Source organism: Mustela nivalis (assembly GCF_964662115.1).
Source record: "Mustela nivalis genome assembly, chromosome: 3".
NCBI classification, from domain to species: Eukaryota; Metazoa; Chordata; class Mammalia; order Carnivora; family Mustelidae; genus Mustela; species Mustela nivalis.
The window spans coordinates 147795730-147823318 of record NC_139022.1 but is presented as its reverse complement, the minus strand read 5'-3'; the positions used below and the strand labels follow the sequence as shown (position 1 = coordinate 147823318).

The following is a 27589-nucleotide window of genomic DNA, read 5'->3' as shown; positions in this document are numbered from 1 at the left end:
CAGACTATACTAGAGCCACTTCAAAATCCAAGCAAACTCCACGCACCACTGGAAAGCTGCTTAATGTATATACATCCTAAAAGAATGTAAGATAAAAACAAAAAAATACATATTAACACATGAAGTCTATTTTTATAGATAAATGATTGGCTCTGACAAGGAGTAAAATCAGAATTCATTTAAGTAAACATTTCATTTTTTCTTTCATGAAAAATGGTATTTGTTCTTTGGTAAGATAAAAAGAAAAGCAACAACTTGATTGAAGCAGTAAAGTATGTGAACTATTTATTGTTGGTCTTTCCACCAGTCTCTAGTATATTATTCCCATAACTGGTCACACCGTTCCCAAATAAGAAAAAAGACAATCACGGCGATCTACAATAGTTTTGATTATTTATGCTGTTTTTTAATGTGTTTAATATCCATGGAACTCTTGATAATCAAGAATATAAAGTCATCTACATAGGTTCTGCCACTCAAAGCTGGGAACACACTTCAAACCACATTACCCTAAAGTAATGGACTGGAATGATAAGCAACTAAGTCTGCAAATATAGCAACCATCAATAGCATACATTTTTTTCAAATTATAATTCTAACAGATATGTATTATTCTCCTACCTCACAAATTCCAAGAGTCCTTTTTGTCAGTATTGGGAAAATAAGCTTTCAATCCCACAGCCAGTCAGTTAAGACTATTTTAGATAGAGAGTGTAAGGCCAAAAAAGCCTCTCGCCTCCAATACCATACATAACGCAATTATAGTCCTACCTGAAGAAAAGTGAGTTTAAATGATAACTATCACCTAAACATATGCATAAATTCCTATATCTGGTGCCAGAGCAATAATTATATTGCACTGTTTATGTGCCTACCTCTGTCTGGAGGACAGCTGTCTGACCCGTCTTTAGGGAGCCTGGACTTTTCTCCCATTTGATACCCAGGATGCTTAGGATACCCCCTGAGGCAACTGGGTGGTAAGAACGACTGCTCTGAGGACAAGTTCCTTACAAAACCTAGTCCCCCATGTTTATTTTCTAACAATAGAAGTTCACTGGCTCTTCAAATCCTGGATGCTCATTGGTATTTCCTCTATTTTGATAAAGCTAAAGAAAAGTACTTTATTCAAGGAAGTAGCCTGGGCAGAAAAAAGAACAGTGTTCTATAGAAAAAGGCATTCGATATTTAGAAACTTTTCTGAACAGAAGTAAGAGAGCCTGAAGAGAAAGAAAAAATTTAAATTTTGTTGTCATTGTGACTGGACTTAGGATAAATTATCCCACTGCCCCTTGTGCCCGAAGAGGTCGTCTTGGGTAGCCCACTGAGCCTCAGTAATATAGAGAAAGCCTTTTAGGGACCTCTCTGGATACACAGAAATACTGCATTATTTTAAAATTAAAAAGCTGACTAGATCAATTAGGTTTACAACCCTCTTGTCAAAATAAACCTTGGTCTTTGGCAAAGCACCGATGGTTGGTTTTTAAAGGCAACTTCCTGGTGGGACATCAGCACCAATAAACCCTCTACCCCTTGGTCTCTCCCATGAACCAGTTACTCCCCCTTACAGAGATGTTCCTGTTTGCCTAACTGAGCAACTATTTAGTTATAGGAAGTGTGGGAGGAGAAGGGATGCTTTAGGGAAACAAGATACAATCACAAAATCAGAGGCTCTAAAACAGAAGTCAGGGGAGGCCAAAAGAAAAACATAATCATTAAGACAGAATTTCTCCTATTCAAAATTCACATATCATTCAGGACTGGTACAACATGCTGCATTGGGTATACTCTGGGTGGAGTTATTTTTCTCCCTCATTCTTTTCTCTGTCAGGATTTAGGAGGAAAGGCACATCAATGAAAGTCTTCCTAAGGGTCCATCCTGGTACAATTTAATGTACTTACCACAAAAGATAAAGATAAATCCAAGGTGAGCACCTATTTTAAAGATAAGCCTTCTTGGCACTTATAAAACAAATAAGATAATTATTTATATATATATATATATATATATATATATTTTGCCTTTCATTAAGATGTCATAGCACACTTGACAGAACAAAGTCTATATGGCTAAGGACAGTGGAAGATGCTTGAAGAAAACTAGTCAAAAATTACATGAGACACACAATTACGATTACTGATACCCTTTCAATGAAATCCTATGTGATTAAAATGAAAAACACACAGTCTGGGACAAACATCTATTGCAATTTCAAGTTGTGATCTGCTGCATTGGCATGAGTTTTGGTGAAACCTGGTAAAAGAAAGAGAAAAAAAAAATGACCAAATTGTTAAAAAAAAAAAAAGAAAAGAAAAGAAAACAACCTCATGGCATAAACATCTCCAAACTTGAATGATGTTGGTAACAAACAGCCTTGCCATGGACATCACCTAGAGTTTCCTCATTATTTTCCATTCTAAACCAACAAGACAGACAACTCTTCTGTTGACATTTTGTGTATTTTGTAGTTCTCAACCTTCTTGCACATTATACCCCCTAAATTAAGGATCATTAAGACTCATAAGAAAGGGAGTGGAAGAGGAGCAGACAGAGACAATAAAGGGTTCAGACAACCAAGCTCTCTACTGAATGGATCACTGAGCTCCGAGACTGATACCTCTGAGGCTACTTAAAACAGGGACATAGAGTAAGGATCAAGTCTCAAAATGGTCAAAATAAGCCCCAGTCAATTCATAATTTTGTTAAGAGACAACGTAGTCTTTGGATTAACTGGATACATATTAATGAAGATAAGTATGATCAATGACAACTTCTGTCAGAAATTTCAAAATCAGAATGGAAATGATATAAAGGCAGTAAAAAGATTCCAAGTTATTTTAAAAAAGGAGGTAACAGAAATATTAAAAATTGACCATAATTATGTTCAATGTGCAGAACAGTACATGCATTCCTAGAAGCCCTGAAGCAGAGAAAAATGAGGACAGGTCTATGTTTAATGGGATAGCTGGTGGCAAAAACCTAAACAAAACATAAGTGGTTTGGCTTAATTTTGACTGATCTTTCAAGGTGCAATGTCAGTACAGATGTCATTCAATCTGGCAAATATCTATTGAGTCCTAGTAAGTAACAGTGTCCACGGAAAGCCAGGAGAAGATATTAATGATTCTTTGAGCCCCTCAACAATGAACCGATGGAAGTGGGCCTAGCTGGCATTTTGCCTTCCAGAACAAAGTTAATATTTTGTTAAATTAATGAATGAATGAAACAAAGATTAAGCTTCAAAGAACTAGAGGAAAGTTTTAATAGAGGTTAAGACAGTATTAAAAATAGAAGGCGTAGGCAATTATTTGGCTTTGATGAGGTTAAATATTTTTAGTTCATTTATAAATTGTTTCTGTATTAACTCTTCATAATGTCAAGAGTTAATGCCCCCCTTTCCATTTTTCTACTAAAAGAATGACATGATCAGAACAAAAAGGATTGGTATGGCTTCATATATAGCTTAAAATAAATGACAGCTCATTCAGATTTGCCAGTTCCAAGAGCAGATACATAATAATAGACAAAATAATAGATATATAATAAATAGACAAAAATCACAGCCCACATGTGCATAGATCTTCACTCTACTGAAAAGAAAAAAAGACATATGGGCTCTGTGTATTTCGAAAGTGTGTCTCACAAACAACCCATTTTCTTTTTTTAAAACAACAGAGCATCTGCAGAAATAATTTAATGAAATAAAACTATTTTGTGTGGGGGGAATCACATCCAAAAGATGCTTTGTAGCATTTCCTTTAAAAGAAAACTGGACACCTTAATTTTATAAACTAAACATCTGATCATTTTCCTTGGCATATTGACCCTGTTTGGGGCTCTACTATTTATATCCTCAATGTGGACTCTGACTTCTATGAAAACAAAAAAGCAGCTTTATGCAGACTGACTTGGCCTGTCTATTTTTATAATGAAAAACATCTACTAAACCACCATTTTTCATCCTATTCTCTCACAGTCTTATCAACATGTTAAGCCCATGCAAGCCAAAGCAGATTTAATCTGCCAAGGTGATCTACAGGGTGGCACAAGATTATATGATTTAAGTGTAGAAGATAAGCCAACAATTTGTCTGCCCAGTCCACTGAAATCCCAATGGTATATACTCTTTAATTCTGGTATAATGCCAGTTCATAATAGATACCGAGTGTAAATTTATTCAACTTAGCAAAAAATATCTCCAGCTGCCTTCTTTCAGATTTCACTGCAAACATATAAATAAGCGGTATTCTTATTTAATGTTTTGCCACTGGTGGTTTAGGTGTATTCCTGCCTGGAGAATAAGACCAAGGCCCTTGGGAGTAGAAACTATACCAATTTGTTCTATTTTATTCACATTTCATAACTCAATATGGGATACAACTGGATGTTTAATAAATAATCATGGATAACTAATGACCTCTGGAAGTTTATTTGACCACATGACGTTCAAATATGGACTCAAATTTTTTAAAAAATAAAAACAGAAGGAAATATTCTGTTTCAAAAAAGGTCCACAGACATTTATGGTAAAGAAAAAAATACCTATTTTATGTAACAGAAGCATGCATTAGGAAAGAAAGAAATGAGAAACTGTTTGAATTAACTACTCAGTGGAAAGAGAGACTTTGCAGATAATGCAATTTAGGTGGTGGGATTTCCCCTTTTCTTTCTACTTTGGCCCGTCAAGTAACTGGCAGTAAGTAACACACAGACTGATATACAGAAATCCAACATTTTCATTAGCTGGTCACAGCTTTAATATGAGAAAATATTAGCCAACACATTTTCAAAATTACTTTGACCTAGGTTTTTATCCTTTTTAATTATGCAACAACCTGGTTGTCTAACTATTCCCTTCTAGAATGCTTATGTCCAGATATATAGTGAAGACTGAGTGGGCCTTTCCTCAAGAAGAAATTTTGACTGACTGACATAAGGTCACATATAGAGTAAAATGCGACCTATGCAGTAACAACCACATGGAATAGCTTCTGAAGTATGACAAGAAACACCTTCTGAACGATCAAGAAGTGTTATCCTCAATGTACTTTTATGATTACATGTATTTTATTGATAACCCAGCTATTAAACAGAACAAGTTATTCATTAGAGCATTCCAGTCCCTAGCATTACGGAAAAACAATCGTGATATGTGATTTCATCTGTCAGGGTCCAAAGAGATGCCATTGATCATCAGATCCTCAAAAGTGGGTCCTTTTGTTGAGGCGGTTCAGCTGCTACCACACATTGTCATTTTCAGGACAACAGGAACATACAAATTAACATTTTATCTCAACGCCCTAATTTGGAGGAAACAAGATCGATCACAGGCTCGTGTCAAAAGGAGGGGTGATATGGTAATAAAACGGAAACCAAGAGGTATTTTTCGGTGCATTGAGACATGGAAACTTGCACTTAAAAAAAAAATAAAAGCGCAAAAACAGTAAAACACCACCTTGTTCATCCTGACTTATCTACATGAATGAAAAAAAATAACAACAACAAGGGTCCTTTCTTTGCCTATTCTCTTTTGTAGCCAAGAACTGAACATGATGTGGATCTCAAAATTGTTACCCGACGAAGAAGAGGTCAATTTATTCATATAGGGAAAAAATATAAAGAAGAGCTGATATGTAAGAATTGTTTGCTTTTATCACTGGGGTAAGGAATTCCAAATAAAGTATGAACAAATCTCATTTTTCTTCCTGAGGTTATTGAAAAGCTAATTCAAGATGTGCTTTTTGTGTGAGGTATTGCTGACAAACTTCTTTTTTCAAAGGGAAATTCAAAAAAGGTTAATAGACAAAGACCCTCATACAATATCAAAACAGTTACATGTGGATAATGAATTATGCAGCAGAATTGTTTTTACAGGAATTTGTTATGCACTAATAGGTACCAGCCAAGCAAGAAGTCTATGAAATCTATGCACGATTTCTTGAATAAATTTCGTTAAATCACTTTCTCTAGGATGGGTAGCTTCAAATTTCTTCCCGTTATAAATATATTCCATTTTAACTAGTAAAGCCATTCTTAAAAAGGTATGTGAGAAGGAAATTCTTTTCTTTCAGTTCTTCAGAGACATTTCACCTTTACTTTCGATTCACTTCCAATGGACTGAGCCATCTTCTCAACTCCCATTAGGTAGGTGATCGGTGATTCATTAACAAGCACTGGCATTAAAGGGTGATCATTTATATTATAGTACTATTCTGTTTTAAAAAGAGATTTGTAGGTTTCTTAAATGTATACTCCCCTGATGTATATGTGCTTTGTAAGTCTTAGTTTTTATGAACTAGGTTTTTTTCTTTAAATGCAGTATACACCTATTTTGTGACTATCAGTCAGTGTCGAGCTCATCCTTCTAATACAGTCCATGGATAGAATAATCAGGCATCAAAGTTCATCAAAGAGAAAGCCATAAGCCACAGCTGGGTTTAAAACAAGGCAGTATCATTTCTCCCTGTGTGGCTCACATTTTAGAGTTAATTTAGTCTAGCCACACTGATAGGTAACCAAGAACAAAGGATCCCAAGGGACTTTATACAAAATAGCTTAGAGTTCAAACTCCACCTCTGCTTCCAGCAGTCCCTGGTGGTTCCTCCCCCTCCTGCTTCTGACTCCTGAGCCAAATGCTGGCTGGCCATGAGTCAGAGCCCGCTCCTGCTCCCACCTGCTCTCATCTGAAGGCACTCTCCCTTTTCACTCCTGTTCTCTGTAAAGGTCAACTCCAAAAATGATCACAAATTAATGGTTCATGTCCTGTAAACACCCATTAATCAAGCTCATGATATAGGACAAGTGGCTGGATTTGTTCACAGAAACACTTACTGCAAAATCACACCCAGTGCTCTTTTTTATGTCATCCACGGTCAGGCCTTCCCAGAGTTCAATCAGAGTCAGTCCTTTTTTGCTGTCCACATCAAACACAGCCTGTCAGAACCAAGAAAACGACAATGACAATTTCTATCACAGTAATAATTTTATAACACAAAACAGAAATAACCTCTCGAATTCTTAAAGGAGAGACAAGACCCAGGACAAAAGACTCTGACAATCAGCAATGAGAAAATGTCAACTCTAACGATTATATTTTGGTGAGAATAAATGCCAGCTCCCTAATCGGCAATTAGCTGTGGAACACTGTTGATGCCAGAAAATAAATGAGTGTTGACTATTGACGGCACGTGCCACTTTGTAATCCAGTTGTTGTTTACCTTCCTTTAGTTAGGTCTAACACTTCTGGTCAAAATTTCAATTAGAAAATGATGATGATTTGAAGAAAGAAAGGAATGACGAAAAGTGGGGACGGAGGAGAAATTTGGAAGGCGAATGCACAAGGATGGTGGGAAAAGCTAGTCAATGCTGCTGCGTAAAGAGTTACAGGATATAAAAGAAGGCAGGCACTTGGAAGTCCTGACAAGTAACTGCTGAAAGACTCCCAGGTAAGTATTAAAACTTTGCCTTTAAGTCCTGTGAAGACACTCGGGTGCTAGAGGCCAGCATGAGAATCCCCCTCTGGTATGCACCTCAAATGAAGATGCTTGTGTTTGGGACAAGTACGTGAAGACTCCAGCGCTCTAAAATTCCTTTACAACATTCTGGTTGGTAACACCAGGTGACGGGAGTACCAAGTGGTACAGTGTGACCTCAGCAGGCACACTCAACCTGCCGTATCTGATTCTGGGCACCCGTTGTCACAATGCAGTATGACAACCTGAGTGGGAGGACGGATGAAGTTATTTAGTATAAACTCCCACTCAGGAACAAACATTCTTCTGAGATGGTCACTGGGGTTCTGCTGGGAAACTTTCTGTGTCAGGAGGCTCACTTGGCTCGTGGCAGATTAGACTATGGCTGGGAAGCTCTAACCGTAAGAGGCCTCGACTGCTTCCTCTGTCACTTGCTAGGTCTTCGCCGTTGTCCTCCAGAGCAACAGGACTACGCTCTTTCTAGGCTTCCACAGCTAGTTTCATTTTACCCGGACTTAATGTTTCCCATGTCTCTTCCGTCCGTCCTCCAGATTTACCTTACATTCAACTATTTTTCACAGGCTGATCTTGATTTTCAGCTAGCTTGGAAATCAAACTCTAAATTGCCACATTAAATATACTCCTGCTGGGGTGCCTGCGTGGCTCAGTGGGTTGGGCCGCTGCCTTCGGCTCAGGTCATGATCTCAGGGTCCTGGGATCGAGTCCCGCATCAGGCTCTCTGCTCAGCAGGGAGCCTGCTTCCCTCTATCTCTCTGCCTGCTTCTCCATCTACTTGTGATTTCTCTCTGTCAAATAAATAAAGAAAATCTTTAAAATAAATAAATAAATAAATAAATACACTCCTGCTTAGAAGACTAATATGAAGATACAGCCACATATAGAGGAAAACCCTGGCTTTTGAGGTGGACTGGAAGTCCAGCTCTGCCATGTGCTAGCTAAGTGGTCTTTGGTGAACCTGTCTTTGCAAGTACACATGGATATCAGAACACCCCACTTCCCAAGATTGCTATACAGGACAAATAAAATAAACATACTCTGAGCACCTGGAATCATGCCTAAAACTCAGAAGGGGCACCACACCCACATGTTCTTTCCCCTTAATAGCTTAACTTACTGTCACTTGTGTGTGAACTCAAGTCAAAGTCCCGAAATGTTTATTAATCTCCAGTTTATTGATTTTTCCCCCATGAGCAAAACATTAAGAGGACGAGTAATACCTGCATTCTCTGATAAATTCACGGATAACTTGGTTGATTTTACTGGAAAAGAGGATTTAAATTTTGGAGGAAATATTCTGCCAAACATCCTTTTCATTTACACAAAAAATGTTCCTAAAAAAACCTTTTTTCAGCAGAAATATATGTTTTGAGAGGGCAGAAAATGGTCATTTAGGAATGTCTGTGTGCTGCATTAGATTATTTAATTCCAAAATGACAACTTAAATTTTTTTTAAATGGATACTTTTGTTTTGCAAAAAACGTGTCTGGGGCATTATTCACACTGATTTTCCTTGCCTTGCATTATGAGCAGCTATAAATTTATCAAAATGGAACAAATTTTTTTAAAAAGGAGCCTCCAGATTGTGTTATTAAGAATAGGCAGGAAAGGGATTTGAGGAGAAGACAACTGTGATATCATGAATATAAAGTGATCAGGGAGAGAAAATCTATGGCAAATTGACTTACTGCTTTTAAAAATTTTTAACACCTTTATAAAACCCTAATTAGCTCTCAAGGTTGTATACTAGGAAGCCAAGCATCTATTATTAAAATGAAGGAAATTTACTTTTGAAATATTTAGGAAGATTCCATTTAGCAGTATAAAGTATAAACAAAACCTTGATAAAAATGGGAGACTCTATTACAGATAAAGCAGTTAATCATAGCCCAGATGCTGTCAAGGAAAGCATCTTTCACAATCTCATTCTAGCAGCACAAAACTAGGAAATCAGGGTCAAAACATCTCCAAAGCCTCTTTCAAATGGCAAACCAATGGAATTTTCCTTAAAAGTTGAAAATGGAATTCTAGTCCCACATCTGTCATGGCAGGGCTGAACACATTCATCGCCCTTAATGGCACTGCATTCTAATTCACTCCTTCAACAAAGATTTATTGAGCACATACTGTATCTAGAGCACAGGTAAACATGCACCGTTCCCTTCCCTGAGGTTCCACAACTGCCTTTGGTTTAGTCCAATACTGACTTCCCCTCTGAGCTCCAGATCCACATCTCTATTTGTTTACCAGAAATCTCTGGAGGGGTGCCTGGGTGGCTCAGTTGGTTAAGCATCTGCCTTCTTCTCAGATCCTGATCTCAGGGTCCTGGGATCCAGCACTGGCATCACATCGGGCTCCCTGCTCAGTGGGAAATTTGCTTTTCCCTCTGCAACCCCCCACCCTTGCTCATGGGCTCTCTCTCTCAAAAAAATAAATAACTAAAATCTTAAAAAAAAAAAATCCCTCACCAGATGTTCACATATTCGGGAATAATCAAACCGAGTGTGTCCAAACTGAACCCATTCTCTTCCTACCTCCCACTGCTCCTCCCCGTCTCTTCCCACAGTCTGAGCTTCCTGAGGAATTCTTAGGAAGCACCTCTGCTGCAGCAGTCACATCCAATTCGTCATCTCGCTAGGTTGGGTCCATCTGGGTCTTTCACATCTGTCCTTCTGTCCTGTGGCTTAAAACTCTGATATTTCTGGCCTAGATCACTGCAGGAGCCCTCTAACTGGACTCTCTTCTCATCTCTTCTCCCCCTACTCTCTTCTTCTTTTCAAAATAATGGATTCTTTTCAGTAAATCTTGTCAGTTTGGGAGGGGCTCTAGAAGTGGTAGGGCTCAGGGAATAAATGGTGAAATGAAATATTCTGCCCTTTCATCCAACTTCTATTCTCTGTAAGTCACCTTTATGGAATTCCACATAAACGGCCCTATGGGAAGGCATCATTTAGGACAGAATGCTTTTCAAATGTGGCTCTGTAAGATATTATGAACCTCCTCCTCACAGGGCCGCTTTAGGGCGCTTCTTACCACACCTCAGTGAGGGGCAGCAAACCAGCCGAATGCCAAGATGCTACCTCTACGGCTCTTGGCAAAAGGAACAGCACCCCAACCAGGCCCGATAGAGGTAATTTTGTTGTTTTGCTTTAACCAAGTTATTGAATCAAAATGATGCCCCCCTAACTCATAATGCAGAGAGTTATGTCATTCCAACATTCTAGGTTCGTATCTGGGCCAGAAAAATGACTACAGATAACTGTTGGTGAGGCTGCTCTCAGATCTGAGTCATTTCCAGTTGTGCCATTAGCCAACATTTTCTATCTAAGAAGAAAATCAAGAGAAGCACGAACATGGCTGGTGTGTTCTGAAGTCCACCTTATAAAAGAGAGCTCAAAGCTTGCAAGAACCATAGGACAAATTTCTTGGCTCACTGTCGGACTTTCACTGCAATTTGAACCCAAATGATTAAAACCCAATTTTGGCTGACTTTCTCAAAATGAAATCCAACAATTTACACTTGTGATTTGGGAAAGCAAAGAAGAAAGGTAGGAATGATTAATATATTCTTAACTTTATATATATCATCCATCTTAGACATCTTAATCATCCAAGTAAAAGGATGAATAAAACTTTTCTTTGGTTATACATACTGTCAAAGTTACCAAGGCCAACAGTTCAAGTCTGTATATGGGTATTTCCAGAGTACCATGCTAAGAATTCTACATTTAGAAACATTAAATTGATGAATTATTTTATTCAGTCTACTCATGGATTAAATTAATCCTATGACTACCAACATAACAGTTTTAGAGGGTAACAAAACAAAATTCTAAAAATGCTTATAAATTTAAAAAGTGATGGCAGGCATTAGTGGAAATAAAAACAGACACCGTACCTTTTCAGTAATGATGCGGTTGACACATTGCTTTCCAGTCAGTGGCAATGTACATTTCTCCATGATTTTATGTACATTTCCCTGTTTTAAAGAAGGAATATCAAAAAGAGTAGTTAGGGACCAATTCTTGTTTAGAAGGAGAATAACAAAAGGACAAACAGGAACCACCAGAGAAATGGTCTTTTAGGTACAAGCTGTTCTAAAAATGTTTGCACAGTCACACTTCTGCTTTCTTTCTGGAGACAGCTTCTGCCCCTAAAATAATTTAGGAAGAATACTAAATGAATGGCTAAAGTCATAAATGATTTAGTTGGGAAACACCTTGCCACAAATTGGACTTCAAGTCTCAGTCCTCATATCCCATAATGAAAAATTTCACTTCTAGTGCCCTGCTTATTTCTTCTCTTTCAGGGAATGGTCTCCTTGACAAACACGAGCCATTATTCACCAAGGAAAGGAAGCACATATAAAACATGAATGTCTAATACCCTTTTTAAAATTAATTTGGTTTGCTAGAAAAGTAAAACATATGTGAAAACACCAGTGCCTAGCCTCCCTCCCTTACTTTTAGACCTGTTCTCAACAGGAATCCACTTTATGTTATTTTTCTTAGCATTCCCTATCTCTACATATTTTTCCCGTTACCTCTTCATTTTTAAATATTGTCTTTACCATGCTCTTTCTTTTTTTTTTTTTCTTTAAGATTTTATTTATTTATTTGACAGAGAGAGACTCTGCGAGAGAGGGAACACAAGCAGGGGGAGTGGGAGAGGGAGAAGCAGGCTTCCTACTAAGTAGGGACCCCGAAGTGGGGCTCGATCCCAGGACACTGGGATCATGACCTGAGCTGAAGGCAGAAGCTTTAACCCGCTGTGCCCCCAGGCGCCCTCTACTAACTTATTACAGCACCTGAAGACTTAACTCTCTTAACAAAATCCCAGCCTCCTCCATCCTCTGCATTTCTTCAGCAGAGCTGTGTCACAATTCGTAGTTAACTCTGTGGTTAGAATGTATATGGTTCTGCCTAAATGACCGTGTCAAACTGTTCACTGCCGGGCAAGGCAGTGTGGTCCACCACGCTTACATTCACATGCACATACAGCTATTTGCTTTTCCTGGTGTTTGTCTGAGCCTCAGTTTGCTCATTTGTAAAATGTGTGAGCTGGCTAAAATTCGTATTTTTTTCAAAGTTTCTTTTAGCTACTGTACCCTTTCTTCTCTGGTGAGCACAGCATAATGTACAAACTTAGTCCCTGTGTTATACACCTGAAACTAAGGTAACACTATGTGTCAACTATACCCGCAAAATAAAAAAAAAGAAAGAAAAGAAAATAGTTGAAAGCAGGTTTTCCCCACTTATCTCCCATACTCCAACCCCCATCCCCACATACCAGGTGTGGAGGTGGCCTCTGGGACATGTATGGAACACACCTGAAACAATAGCTCTGATGATCTAAGACTACAATTATGATTAAGGTCCTTTCCAAGTATCAACCAACAGGAGCTTAAATTATTATTCCCCTTGAGGCTGAAGGCTACCCTATCATCTTCTAGATCTTCTATTAAAAAAAAATGGCAAAATGCTTCTATTGCTTCTTTCTGGATCTGAAAATACCCCACATGATGTCATCATCTTTAGCCATCTGACTGTTTTACTACTAAACTATATACCTGCTACCAAGTTTATCTTTCTCTCAGGATTTCTGTTAGACCAAGTATATAGTCCTTAGGCAAGGACTTTCAGATAACTAAGATTAATTAAGAAGACTTTGCTCCTTCATAAACTGTCAACTAACCAATGCACCAGTAATTAAAAGGTTTTAGTGTACTTAACTCAAGTGCGTGACATAAAAAGCATTCAGTATTTTTTTAAATAAATGAATGGGTAGGAAAATGGAAGATCTACTGGGAATCCCAGATGGATTTCAAAAAGCCAAACTCTATTACTTTAGTTTAATCAAAATGAGTGTGAAATACATATAAAATGGATAGACATTACACCTTTAATAACAAGTTATATACTCTGGATCTTACTGTATAAGAACATTCATAACTGTAGAAATAAAAACCTCATTTTCACTTCATTTTTAATGCTCTATTTTCCCTTCCAGTTTCAAAGAAAGTCTGCACGTGTCAGAGAAACTTAATTAAAGAGCTGAAATTAATGATGAATATTCAAGCTTGTACAGTTGTCAGGTCTCCTTACTTTTAATGTAACTCAAATAAGGCATGTCACAGTGAATTGCGGGCCTGCCTGGAAACAAAGTGAACAATCTGGGGGCCTCTGAAGAACAGCTTTTGCAGCGAGCTCTTACCTTGTTCTCATTTGAGCACGATCTGCGTCTGGTGTGAAAGAAACGACTTGGATTTTCATGACCAAACAACTCCATTTTAGGAGGAATCAGGAATTTCAACTGACAGAATTAACTGTGTGCTCCTAGTAGAGAGACCTTTCATAGACTATATGCTGTATAAACAGTATAGTGTATGGTTAAGGGTGTGGACTGGAACCAAAATACCCAGGGGTAAGTCTGGTTCTGCTCCATGCTGGCTATGCAAAGTTCCTAGGCCTATGTTTCCCCATCAGCCTTACCCCACGGGGTTATTGCAAAATGAGATGCAAAAAACCGATTCATCTCATGTTAAGTATCTGTCACTTAACAAGTGCTCAATAAATGTTAGCTACTATTGTTTATACAAAACATGTTTACATTTCTACCGTCTACCAGGAAATTCTTTAGGAGCTCTTAGTTTCCAATATGAAGTTAGACACATAATTGTGCAGAAAATGGTCTAACCACAATTCCTAAAATCACATATGGCTGACCTAGGAAACTGCCACCTAGGAAAACTTTCCCCTCTTGGTCACTTACAGGGAGAACAATGTCGCTAAAGGACTCCATTCACATTTAGCTCCAAGGCACAACACAGATCAAGGAAAAAGAGAAAATGAGAGACAAGAAGATGAAAGAATGTCACAATTTCAATATTCAACAACAGGCTAGCTATGAAGCCCAAACAGGACTAACTCCCACTTTAGTGCTCTGCTCTAACCATGCCAGGCTGAGCCCTACAATGTGGAATGGCAGCTGCATAGATTAACGATTCACAAAGGAGGAACAAGTGCTGAGTCTTTAGCATTTAAAAATAAATCCTAAAAAAGAGATGCAGGATAGTGAGGGTAGCAAAGAACACTGTCTTAAGGACCCAAAGACCCATTTATGTTTTTCTCTTGCATCCGCCTTTGAACGGTCATTTGGTCTATTCAATTCTTAGTGCCGTGGTTTCCTCTACAATGGCCTCGTCTTCCTTACCCGATCACTATAGGAATCACACAAAATGTTCTAAAAATGCAGTAAACTAGGAGTAGATCCACACACAAATATTTAGGGTCAGTGGGGTTGGTGCCTCCTTATCATTCTGCTTCTTTCTATCTTTCCTCATGAAGAAATGCCAGAAAAGGCAGAGGAATGGATACAAAGTGTAGCATTAAAATGCTCTGACTAGCCTCGAGGGCTCGTGATTTCACTACACCCTTATATTTGCTAACTTCTTCATAGCCTTGACCAAGAGCTAAATCTCCTTCCTCTACCTGCTTCCAGTTTTATTCTTTCCCCTCTTGGTCACTTACAGGCTTCATGGAAGCCCTGGGAAGTCACCGTTTTCTTTTTAAATGATTTAGTGTCTCCAGTACTTTCTATCACTTGCTTCATGGTGATCTCTAATTCTTTAGATAATTGTGTGAAATCCTGCACCTAAATTCTTTAGCACCAAACAACTCTGGTTAAATGATAATAAATCCCCCTTGTTATCATGACGGTGAGCTTCATGTTATCACAATGAACTTAATCCCAAACAACAAGCTCTCTTTCTCAGGACACAATGATTTTTGCATTTGATAGCAGCATTTTATTCACCTGAGGCAATGGAGCGTGCATGTAGTAAGGTTTTGCTTTACATAAAACACCATTTTATGCCCGTCTTTTCTGTTAGATGCTTTATAAATGTGGCTGCAATGTATTTCTTCTTTCAGGAAACTTCCTTGGGAAAGCCCTAATGATCAAGTACAGAAAAGGCAAATTCTAGAAGTTGGTTGCTCCTTAAGGGACTGAGTCTTAAGGCCTTCATTCATGCTACCTGAACCACACTCCACCGCAGACTCCATCACCCCACATTCAAGACCCCTAGTACTTAGGACATGGGGTGTAAATATTTTAATTCTGATTGGGGAACTCCAACAGAGCTAGAGCTGTAAAATACCACGTGACTGAGCATCTGAGGCCCACCGGAGACTGCTGTCTAGTCCCAAGATAGGTACTTGTACATTCCCAACATCTCTGAACCCACGAGGAGAAGCAAAGCTAGCAGAAGTATGTGACGAGGCTTAGAAGACTTTGGGGAGATATGTAAAGGTATGATCAAAGGGAGAAGCAAAGATATCTTAAGACTGCAGTATGAAACATATAAATTTATAAGTCAAGAGAGGAGCTGAGTGAATTATGGTTACTCCCCCTCTTCTGCCTACTCAGTCCTAAAACTGCAAGGCCTGCATTAATGCACTGAAAAGAGGCACTACATAAGCTGAACTTGACAAGAGAATATTCAATACATCGTCTGCTGGCACAGTGAAACCTAGGACGGATCTCTCTCTGGGTTTTTGCCGAAAAGTAAAAGAAGCCTGATTGTCACTGTCCCTTGTCTTTCCTTCTCCCCACTGGTCTCAATACTTAAATTAAGGGAAAAAGCATCTATAAACACACACACACAAACACACACCTCACAGGGAATGTGGTATTACAAAACACATGGACTGTCAAATCGCTATGAAAATTGAAAAGAAAACACAGAAAAGAAACACAAGATTGGCTAACTAAAGAAAACCAGGATACACAGGGTAAAAGGACAAGATGCTATTATTCACACCGAGTTTATACTCCTGGGTATTTTTGGCCTTTACACAGCATCTATTTGGCAGGGATTCCAATAATCCACAAAGGACTTGAGCAGAAAGACTCAGCTAGCTCTGAAGTAGAGAACCATTGCTATTACAAATGGTTTTTATATGTGGATGTAATAACCGTTTGTGGTTACAGGCGCATTCTCAAGGGGAAGGCTAACCAAACGAGATGGTACATACAGCAAGGCATTTCCCTGAAAACAGTCGTCAGGGCTTTGAGATCTTAGAATAGGAGGCCATTTTTCTTACATATAACACAAAAATCTTTATCACGGCATTTTATTTTCTCTCTAAAGATTGCATCCTATGATCTCTAGCCTAAGAATGGCACAGCCCAGGCATGAACAGGAATGACTTTCTCTTTCCATTCATGAATTGCTGTTGGACATCAGAAAGCTTCTCTGTGAGCTAGTTTTCCTTTTAAGAACTGTGGATGCTCAAAGCCTCAGAATTTAGAGTTATTAGCTTAATTAAATTTCTATAAGACCATTTTAAAGAGCTTTATTGGTTGTTGGACTGTGTTCTGCTTTTTTTCTTTTCCATTATAAAATTTTTCTTGGCAGGCATTTCCATCATGAATGGAGAAATAAAAAGGGAAAACCATGTAAGGATTTCTATTTTTTTAAAGGTAAATATTTTTTTCCTAAACAGATCCTAGCCACAAAATAGTCTCATTAACAAATTATAAAATATTGACAAGCTTCTTTAAATGAAAAAAAAATTAAACCAGCTGAAACTGTGTTAATTATAAATTATTCCAACAAAGAAATACTTTATTTACCTTGGATACTTCTCAATGCTGCTGAAAATTAATCCAAGAATGTTTCTCAGGAAATAATTAAAAAAAAAAAATCTTTCACATTTGTTGGCCTTTGGTAACACACTTGGTCCAAAACAAATAGGACTAATAAACCTCATTTACTTTATATAATTCCTCTCCATATAATTCCTCTCCAACGTAAAACCACATTCCAGATTTCTATTTTGTTATCAGATATAGATTAGATGTAATCAAAACCTTATTCATAAAGACTTATCCCCAACATCTTAACAATATAATTATGATTCTTTTTATCCTTTCAGAATCCAGACCTCCTACTGTAAAATAAAATCTAAACCTCTTTTAGAAAGAGGGCTTTCATTTATGTTCTCTAAAATAGGTATCCAAGCTTTGCTTGCTTCCAATAAATGACAACCATGACTGAATTTCTCTGCTTTTGTGCTCTGAAAGTTATACCCTTAGGAAATATTTCCGGTACACAATACTGAGAACAAAGCACTTTCTTTTATATTGTTAGTGGTAATGGTACCTGCCAGACAAAAAAGGTTATTAGAAAAAAAATGGGGGCCCAAAGGCAGGATACATGGATTCTCAGCTTGTTTTTGCTCCTAATTGTGTACTTGACTTTTACAGGAGTTTTCAACCTCCATGGCACTGGGTTTGTTTTCCTTTGCAGGGGAAACAAGACTTTCCTCATAGGACCATTGTAATGATGAGATATGGAGGCAGGACTTGTGAAACGGGCTTTGAAAAAGTTAAAAGTGCTCTTACATGTTCAAAGTCTCAGTATTATTCGAAGAATTAATGGATTCAACAAGTATTTACTGAGTCTTAATGTGCATTAGACATGATACTCTTCAGCTCTTAAAATGGACAGAGCCCCTTTCTTCACCGAACTTCCATTCTGGTGGAGAAGGCGGTGAAGGTCCATTAGAAGAGGGGGGACTTCTGTTTTATGGAATAATCAGGGGAAAGCTTCTCTTTGAGTAGAAACCTGAGTGAATTGAGGGAGCAGGCCAAGCAGGTATGTGAGGTGGAGCATTCCAGGCCTCGAGAAGAACAGTTATTTTTGCAGGTAAATATCTTACCAAAGCAAGGAAAGCCTTAGGGGAAACTTAAAAAGGGAAAGTGATCATTCTGAAACCTGAAGCTTCCAGAAAAGGGCAGATTTGGATGAAACTGGTGCAGAGTGTGCTCTGGTGAGGATGCAGCCCGTACGCTATAATGAACACAAGCTGGACGAAGCTGAACAAAGCTCCCGGCTCTCTCACACACCCGGACAAATTTCTTCACCTGCCCACATCTCAGTCTTAAGAGGGGCGCTGAGAAGGTAATGAGATTCAGTACGTGCAACGCCAAGCACAGGGCGATGTGCCTCATAAGGACTCAAACTGTAACTACCTTCCTTCGTTTTCCTGACAGTTTTAGAGGGCAGAAGAAGGACATATCAAGAAGCCTACAAAAAAAGGTAGCTAGACACCAAAAAACTGCCTAGGAAGAAAAAAATAGTGAAAATATTTTGCTTTTGTAAAAAGCTTTAAGTAGGGATTTCTAATTAAACATTTGAAGAACCATTTCTTTTTCTGTTTCAGAAATTCTGGCTGAGATGAAAGAAAAGACTTTGGAAAAAGGGAGGGGGTAGAATTTGCTAAATACAAGTCTAATGTTTTGGAAACGAATGCGCAAAAATAATCTAAAATGAGGTGGACTTCAATGCTTATGCATCAACATTGAAGTAACAACAAAAAGGAAGTCAGAGAGTTTTCTCCAAATTAGACATCATGTTCCAGAAAAGATTTGGATTTGATTTGCATGCTTGGCATCCTTTTTGCCTCTGAAATGAAGTATTCTGGATGCTTTTGCAAGACATCTCTCAGAAGTCACCTGCATTGGTTTCACTTCTATTGTTCCATATTTATGCTCTTCTGCTTCCTTTCCACTGTTTACAAAACAATTCATGATATTTTCATATTTATTACAGTTTTCACAACAAAATCATTTCATGGAACACATCACTCTGTAACAGAACTCCCTCTTGGGAAGCAAGACAGACGCGAATCTTCCAGCTCTATGCTCTCCCACGATGCTGCATCCCTAAATAAGAACAGGGCAACGGATGTCTGGGTGGCTCAGTTGGTCAAGCATCTGATCCTTGGTTTCAGCTCAGATCATGATCTCAAGATCTTGAGATCAACCCCGTGTCAGGCTCCAGTGCTTGAGATTCTCTCAGTCCCTCTGCCCTCCCTGCTCATGCTCTTCCTCTTTGTCTCCCAGAAAAAGACAAGACAAAAACAAACAAAACCAAAAACCAAAAACAAACAAAAAAACAAAACGCAGGGCAGCTGAACTAACATTTCCATTAAAATTAGCAGGTCTCAAGGTCTCAAGGTGAGAACAGGCAGATTTTGTGTTAAAACTAAGAATTATAAAAAATAAGGGAGAATGAACAAAGCATAGACAACGAAGAGAGCACCACCCAGTATGAATTTTGCAAATCATCAGAAACCCATGGATTCAGGTCAGAAAGGCAATTAAGCTCAGTTGGTTCAAAAGCAATGAGTTGGGAACAAGGAGCAAAGTTATACTGACAGCTCTGTAGTTAGAAGACTGAACTTTGGAATCATGAACACTTAGTTCTAATCTCAGTTCCACTAGTTATACGACCTCATGCAAGTAACTTAACTTCTCTGAAGCTGTTTTGAAACCATAAAAAAACACCTATTTCAGATTCATGAGCTTATACATGCAAATACACACAGAGTGGTTAGTATACTGTTGATACACAGTAAGCTCAATAAATGGTAGCTCTCATTATTGTAGCATGATGAACCACCATCATCACAACTATTATCTGACCACCACCAAATGTAAGCTCCATGAGGTCCATGACTTTTGTGTGGTTTGTCTTCCCAAATAATAGAAGTACTTAACACATAATCAATACTCAATAAATATTTAATGATTTACCAAAATAAAAGTATCTTACTTTTCAGAGTAAGGACACTTGCTATCATCAAGTCCACCATTTTCACCCTTCCCAAAATGGCACTTCAGAGTCTTGGTAAGAGTCCGTATTATCCACTTGAAAATAACTGTTGTTGAAAAGCCATATTTTGTTGTGTTTTTTTCATTTTGCATGCAGAGAACAACCACTATAATCATCTTTAAACCTGAATCGTAACATCTGCCCTGATACCTTTTCACTGAGTTTGAAGACATTATAGCTTTTACTCTTACTGTGTATGCAAATAACTAAGGAATACCCCACTGTTTCTTCTGCTCAAAGTTAAAGAACCATTTAGCTGAATGAGAATAAATAACTGTTTATTTGCAACCTTTCTCTCTAAAATATAAATGCTATTAATTTGGAAGAGCCTGAGAAAACAACAAAAACCATGGATGCATGACCGGACATACAGGATTTTGGCATACTGGGAACTTCCAAACACAGCACACATTACCTTTGCAGAATGCTCCATGGTCACCACCACTTTGGTCTTCGCACTGGACACTAGATCCATAGCCCCTCCCATTCCTTTCACCATCTTCCCCTGCAAAACAGAAATGGAAAAGAGGATGTAATTATTTTTCACTTCTTTTGGTATGTGGCAGAACAACATTAACTGGCAAGAATAAGTCACTGGAATAATGAGTGAGAATAACTCACTGACCTTTATTGCTTAGTACTAGAACCTTTAGAATATTAATATTCTGTTATTCTATTATTCTATGATTGAAGGATAAGTTCAGGACGAATGCTTTGATGTCATTTTTATTACATGTGGCTAACGTTACTTTGTTGATGATATACTAGCAGTAAGACAATCAGTAGATAAAAAAAATCTTAAGGGGTGCCCTTAAGCATCTGCCTTCAGCTTGGGTCATGATCCCAGAGTCCTGGGATTGAGTCCCGCATCGGGCTCCCTGCTCAGCAGGAAGCCTGCTTTTCCCTTGCCCATTCCCCCTGCTTGCGTTCCCTCTCTTGCTGTGTCTCTGTCAAATAATAAATAAAATCTTAAAAAAAAAAATCTTAAGAACCATTTCAGAATTCTGGCACTTTATTACTACAATGATAGGAGACTGAAATTCACACACCCCTGACATCCACTTTCTTCTTTTTAAACACAAAATCGGCACCACTGAGTCTTCAATTGCAAACACTTTCTAAAGCACTCTCTTGGATTTCCTATAGATTAAAATGTCATTAGGTAGTAGGCTAAGGCACTTACGGTGTTTTGCCAGTAATCATTAATATGAAAAGGTGGGTCTTTCCACAACTGAGCATTTATCTTGCTCTTAGAAAAATAAGCCAAAGAAAACAAAAAGTATATTGCTGGTAAGCAAAAACAGAAAACAGAAGCCGAGTTCAGGGCCTTTCACCATCACCATTCTATTTTTGTTCATTTGTCGATCTCCTCATTCATTAAACATTTAGCAGCCACATTCTATGGGCCACTCTGAATAATTCCCACTGTCTGTTCTGTTTCCTGGTTCCAGAGTCTTGGAAGAAGCAGGTATTGCCAAAGACGATGAAATAAATTCTTACTCAAGTATATTGAAGGGAAATATCTTCTAACATTGAAACCTCCTTAAAATTTTATTTATTTTTTTAATCCAAGTCCTCTTGATGACTTGACAGTAAACTCTCAGCTCCTTCTCTATACTTCCATAGTGACAAGTAGATGAGGCAATGCACTCACACCTGGCTTTCAAACAGAGAAGTCTCAAGTTCTCAGATTGCAGAAACATTGTAGAAGCCAATGCCAACACTGCACAAACATGAATTAGGTGTGCATTATATAAAGGAAAGGAGCAAGTGGTCAAGATGTCTTCATGGTCCATCTCCGCTAAATGAGATGGGCAGTGGCTGGAAGTGGCTGTGGAGTGGCATGGCGGCAGGAGAGGAGCAGGGAGCAGGGCAGACATGGAAGGTACAAAGGAAGTCTGTCTTCAGAAACGGATGTTTCAGTGAAGCAGAATATCTCTGTAATTTTATGCTTCTATGAGCCATGCCTTCATTCTTAGCTGCGATTTTAATAAGCTAGGCATACTATTTTCATAATATTTCTGTAGAGAAATATATATTCTCTACCTTATGGGATGAAATGTAAGTAATTCAGAGATGGAAGCAATCAATGTCTATCATAAACTCCAGTACTAAGGAAGTTTGAGATTTTAGAGCATCAAAGGACATTAAAGCAAGTCCATTATAGAAATGAATTAACCTGTTGTGGTAAGAACATTCATCCAGTCTCAGCTTTCACAATGTCCTTGGGAAGACTCTAAAGGGATAAGTGCTAGCAGAATGATGAAGCCAAAGAAAAGCAGAAACTAAACTAGAATTTTAAAGACTTCTTGAATTAAAAAAAAATTTAAAAATCTTTGAATTAGGCAGATTTTTTTCACCTGTGGCACAACAATGATAGGTAAAAGCTTATGCCAACCTCTAACAAGAAGCCTGTCCAACTCAGATGAATCTGATTTATACATTTTAAATCATTGTCAATTGTTTAAGAAATATTTATAGAACATGTACTGAGTACAAAACACTGTACTGGCAGGAATATAAAAAGGTACAGAACATGGTAGAAGAAATGTCACTTTGTTTCTGCTAAAAAGAACATTCTTGCCCATATACACGAGCTCAGGAGCAGAATACCAGAGATCTGGCCCATGAACCCCCTGAGCACTGGCAAATTCTCTGAACTATCTCTGAATCTGTTATCTATAAACCAAGAGTAAGAATATCTGCCCTCTCCGAAAGCTGTAATGAGGAGTATGAGATAATGTATGGAAAATTGCAGAATAAATAAAATTTATAAATGTACTGACATATATCAGCATCCAGTGTATTTGGTTTACTGAGTGTCTAGTATGAGCTTGTCCCTGTACTGGGTGCTAGAGTTAGAGATGACCACAGCAGGCCTCTTTTGTTCATAAACTCCATCACTGGGGGGGGGGGGGGGGAGCATCCATGAGTAATTAAGGAGATCTGGACCAATCTTCCTCCCTCAAAGACTTATTTATTTGAGTGAGAAAGAAAGAGTAAGAGTGAGAAAGGGGGCAGAGGGAGGGGGAGAATCAGATTCCCTGCTGAGTGGGGAGCCTGACTCGGAGCTCAATCTCCATGACCTGAGCCAAAAATCAGGAGTGTGATGCTTAATCCACTCAGCTACCCAGGCACCCCAAATTTCCTCCCTTTATTAAAGCCTTGCCACAACTCCTTCATCCCCAAGAGTCTAGTGCTGAGTGCCTACACAGTTCTACACTGGCACATTTGCTAATTAGTCCGTGATTGTAACACAGTGAATTTCAACTTTTTTTTTTTTTTTTTCATCATTTCAGTGCTCGGATGAGTGAGGCGTGAAAGGATTAAATGGGCGTAGGCATGTTTAAGTCCTAGCTGGGCAGTGAGGCCGCCAGGGGTCACTATGCCTGGGGAAGCAGGAGGGGGAAGAGGCAGCTGGCGAGGGGTGGGGAATGGACCTCCCAGAGGAGGTGCTTCCCCAGAGCAGGGTGCCAGCTGGCCCAGAGAACAGCAGCATCACCTAAGAGAAAGTATTTCCAGCAGGTTAGCAGGAACACCTTCAAATACTTGGTTTTCCTGTTTTTCAAAGTAAGTTCATTGTATTGGAGAAAGAAAATAACCTCTTCCCTTCCACTTCAGTTCCCAGGTGATTTCTGAAACAGAATCAATTACTAAAGGAAACCAGTTCATTCTATCTACCCCAGCAGAAAGAAACAGGGTTAGATGAGACTCAACTCTCCAATGGTGAGAAATTGATCACTGCCCTTCAACCCACCTTAGCTGCCACGCTTTTGGGGCTCAACAACTTGCATTTCCCAGTCTGCACTGCAGCTAGGGGTTGACCCTGTGTGTGAGCTCTTGACAATGGAGCGAGGAAGGGGATACCTGTGATTTCCAGGTCCCTTATGCTCTTTTGCCTTCTGCAATCTGGACACTGACATCCAAGGTGACCTTGGAGGATGACTGAGCTTCCTCCATCCTTCGGGGTTTTTCTGGGTCTTTAAATTACTGTGTGCAATAGAGCCCACTTACTCAGAAACACCCTGCACTGTGATATGAGTGAAATGCAAATGCAAATGCAAATGCTAAGCCACTGAAATTGGGAGTCCTATTCCTTACAGCAGCTAGTGTGACTAATATGATGTGACGCCCAAGTGAGTTCTATGGAAGGGACAGAACTGGATGTAGAATCACAACTATTATAGCTGCGCAAGAGAGGAAGGAGCAAGCCTCTCGGAGGGACACCATATCTACTGCTCCCTCACAGAGGGGACTATGCCAGATACCAAAATTTATCCACATGTCCAACACAATGCTTGCCAGTTTACAGAGAGGAGAAACAGACCTCACAGCCATCTCTATCTCCCTCCCCCAAATCCAACAACCTATTTGACATACAAAACAAGACACTGATAAGACAGAGAAGTTACGAAGCTAAAAATATACCTTTACATAAATCACAAGAGTGAAAGTAATTCTCAGAGAAAAATAGGCCTGTGACGCAGAAGAGATTCTGGGCATGATTGAAGCACTGGGCCAGGGTGACACAAAGTGTGCCTTTCTTTAAAATCTCATTAGCAAACATACATTTCTTGAATGGTGCAACTTTAGCTCTGAAATGTATTTTGGCTAGCATAATGGAGAGATGATTGCTGGATACTCATTTCATGGCCAACTCATCTTTTTGCCATTAAAGACGGACGCCAGTATCAAGTATGCAAAAAACACAGCAATAAGATGAACTCGGAATGTTGTATGCTCTATTATGTCACACTTACAAATGTTTCTAAAGAGATACTGACTGAAGCATTATCCTCAACTCATGAATATTTTTTATTTAAGGTCAATTATAAACTAGATAGCAAAACAGGAATTAAGAATAAATAGAGACGCCTGGGTGGCTCAGTTGGTTGAGCAGCTGCCTTCGGCTCAGGTCATGATATAATCCCAGCATCCTGGGATCGAGTCCCACATCGGGCTCCTTGCTTGGCAGGGAGCCTGGTTCTCCCTCTGTCTCTGCCTGCCATTCTGTCTGCCAGTGCTTGCTCTCGCTCCCACTCTCTCTCTCTGACAAATAAATAAAATCTTTAAAAAAAAAAAAGAATAAATAAAAAATACTAACTGAAGCATTATCCTCAACAAATGAATATTTTTTATTCAAGGTCAATTATAAACTAGATAGCAAAATAGGAATTAAGAATAAAAGATGAATATGGTTATCTACTTTTTTTCTAGAAAGTAGATTTAAACTGAAGTCAATATTTTAAATATATTTTACTTATTACTTTGATTCTATTTCCTAATAGAATTTGAAAGAAAATAGAAGAAATAATGTTAATAACATGACATTAAAAAAAAACCTCAATGTACCCAAGTACAAATATTAAATTTCATTCCCAAAGACAGTAATTCAAGCTCAAAACATCACCTTTGGTGATGTTTTAAGGTTTTTACAGAAAGGCAAAATGAATATATTTGAATAGTTCTGTGAAATCCTGTTTAAAATACAGTATCAAACATACTAAAAATGATTCTTGCTATCACCTTTATTATTCATATATAGGTAAAAATGGCTTATTTGCAGATTTGTTACTTATATTCTAGTCTTAAGTGAGAAACAATGTACAATATAAACTATTTTTTCTGGTCATAGAATTTTTATTAACATATAATGTATTGTTTGCCCCATGGGTACAGGTCTGTGAATCATCAGGCTTACACACTTCACAGCACTCGCCATATCACATAACGTCCCAATGTCCATAACCCCACCACCCTCTTCTTATCCCCCTCCTCCCAGAAACCCTCAGTTTGTTTTGTGAGACTGAGAGTCTCTTATGGTTTGTCTCCCTCCCGATCCCATCTTGTTTCATTTTTTCCTTCCCTACTCCTCAAACCCTCCATTTTGCCTCTCAAATCCCTCATATCAGGGAGATCATATGATAATTGTCTTTCTCTGATTGACTTGTTTCGCTCAGCATAATACCCTCTAGTTCCATCCACGTCATTGCAAATGGCAAGATTTCATTTCTTTTGATGGCTGCATAGTATTCCATTATATATAATGGAATACTATCTAGATAGATATCTATCTACTAGATATCTAGATATCTACTATATCTAGTATATATAGTATATATACATATATAATATATATGTATATCTAGATATGCTAGATATATCTATCTAGATATATATAGTATATATACATATGTAATATGTATAATAATATGTATATATATAATATATATGTATATCTAGATCTCTAGATATATATATATCACATCTTCTTTATCCATTCATCTGTTGATGGACATCTAGGTTCTTTCCATAGTTTGGCTATTGTGGACATTGCTGCTATAAACATTCGGGTGCACATGCCCCTTTGGGATCACTACATTTGTATCTTTAGGGTAAATACCCAGTAGTGCGATTGCTAGGTCGTAGGGTAGCTCTGTTTTCAACTTTTTGAGGAACCTCCATGATGTTTTCCAGAGTGGCTGCACCCGCTTGCATTCCCACCAACAGTGTAGGAGGGTTCCCCTTTCTCCATATCCTTGCCAGCATCTGTCATTTCCTGACTTGTTAAAAATTTGTGGCCTTTTTTTTTTTTTTAAAGATTTTATCTTTAAGTAATCTCTACACCCAGCATGGAACTTGAACCCACAACCCTGTGATCAAGAGTCACATACTCTACTGACCAGGCCAGCCAGGTATCCCTACAGAAACAATTTTTAAAGCATTTTAAATTAATGTTATGTGACTTACTGGAAAATGTTAACTGACTGGAATAAAAAGGGAAAGATAGCTGTGGAGTGATTTAATAATAAAACTAGGTTTTGTGGCTCAATACTAAACATCGGTAAGTTCAGCACCCACCTCAATCCAAATATAAGCCTCTTTATTTCTATTTCACTTCCCCATTATGAAATATTCTGTGAAAGAAAGGGCCTCTACACACTCTCCTAGCTAAAGACTAGGAGTGAGGAAGATAAGAAATATAATATCAATATTTGTTTAAATGTAAAAGAGAGGTTAGAATTCCGTTTTAGAGAAAATAAAAGATTTATAATTGCCTTAGTTTTGCCAAGTTATAACAAAGTTAAGTAGTAATATTTCTCTTTGCTGCATTGTACTTTGTATTCAAAACCAAGAAAAATGTGATTTTCCTTTCAAAGATTACCTGTATTTCCCAGGACAGGTGGACTGATCATGTAAACCAGCTAATATAGGGCTAGAAATATAATTGCAGTCTTTATTACCAGGTAAGTTAATAAAATCGTTTGTAACAAATCTCAGTTATCAATCATAATATGGGCTTTAAAAAAAAGGAAAGCATGTAAAAAACCAGCACTTCGACAAACTCAAAACTTCATTTAATAAACTTTCTCATTCCTGTTCTCTGGGGGACTTTGTTACATCAACTATCCCCCTGGC

General features: G+C 38.3%; 1 protein-coding gene across 2 annotated transcripts in view; it reads right to left on the bottom strand.

Moving 5' to 3' along the window:
• Positions 1-259: 259 nt before the first annotated feature.
• OXCT1 (3-oxoacid CoA-transferase 1) overlaps positions 260-27589 on the bottom strand; it is a 123015-nt gene continuing 95685 nt past the window's right edge. Inside the window, exons 14-17 of one of the 2 annotated variants that reach the window (XM_082723300.1) lie at positions 20586-20675; positions 11387-11467; positions 6830-6931; positions 260-2251 (exon numbers count right to left, since the gene is read on the bottom strand). In XM_082723300.1, the coding sequence (XP_082579426.1) occupies positions 2210-2251; positions 6830-6931; positions 11387-11467; positions 20586-20675 (315 nt within the window). In that variant the 3' untranslated portion in view covers positions 260-2209. Of the gene's footprint in view, positions 6932-11386; positions 11468-20585; positions 20676-27589 lie in introns of both variants that reach the window. The other variant, XM_082723299.1, reaches the window with a different exon arrangement.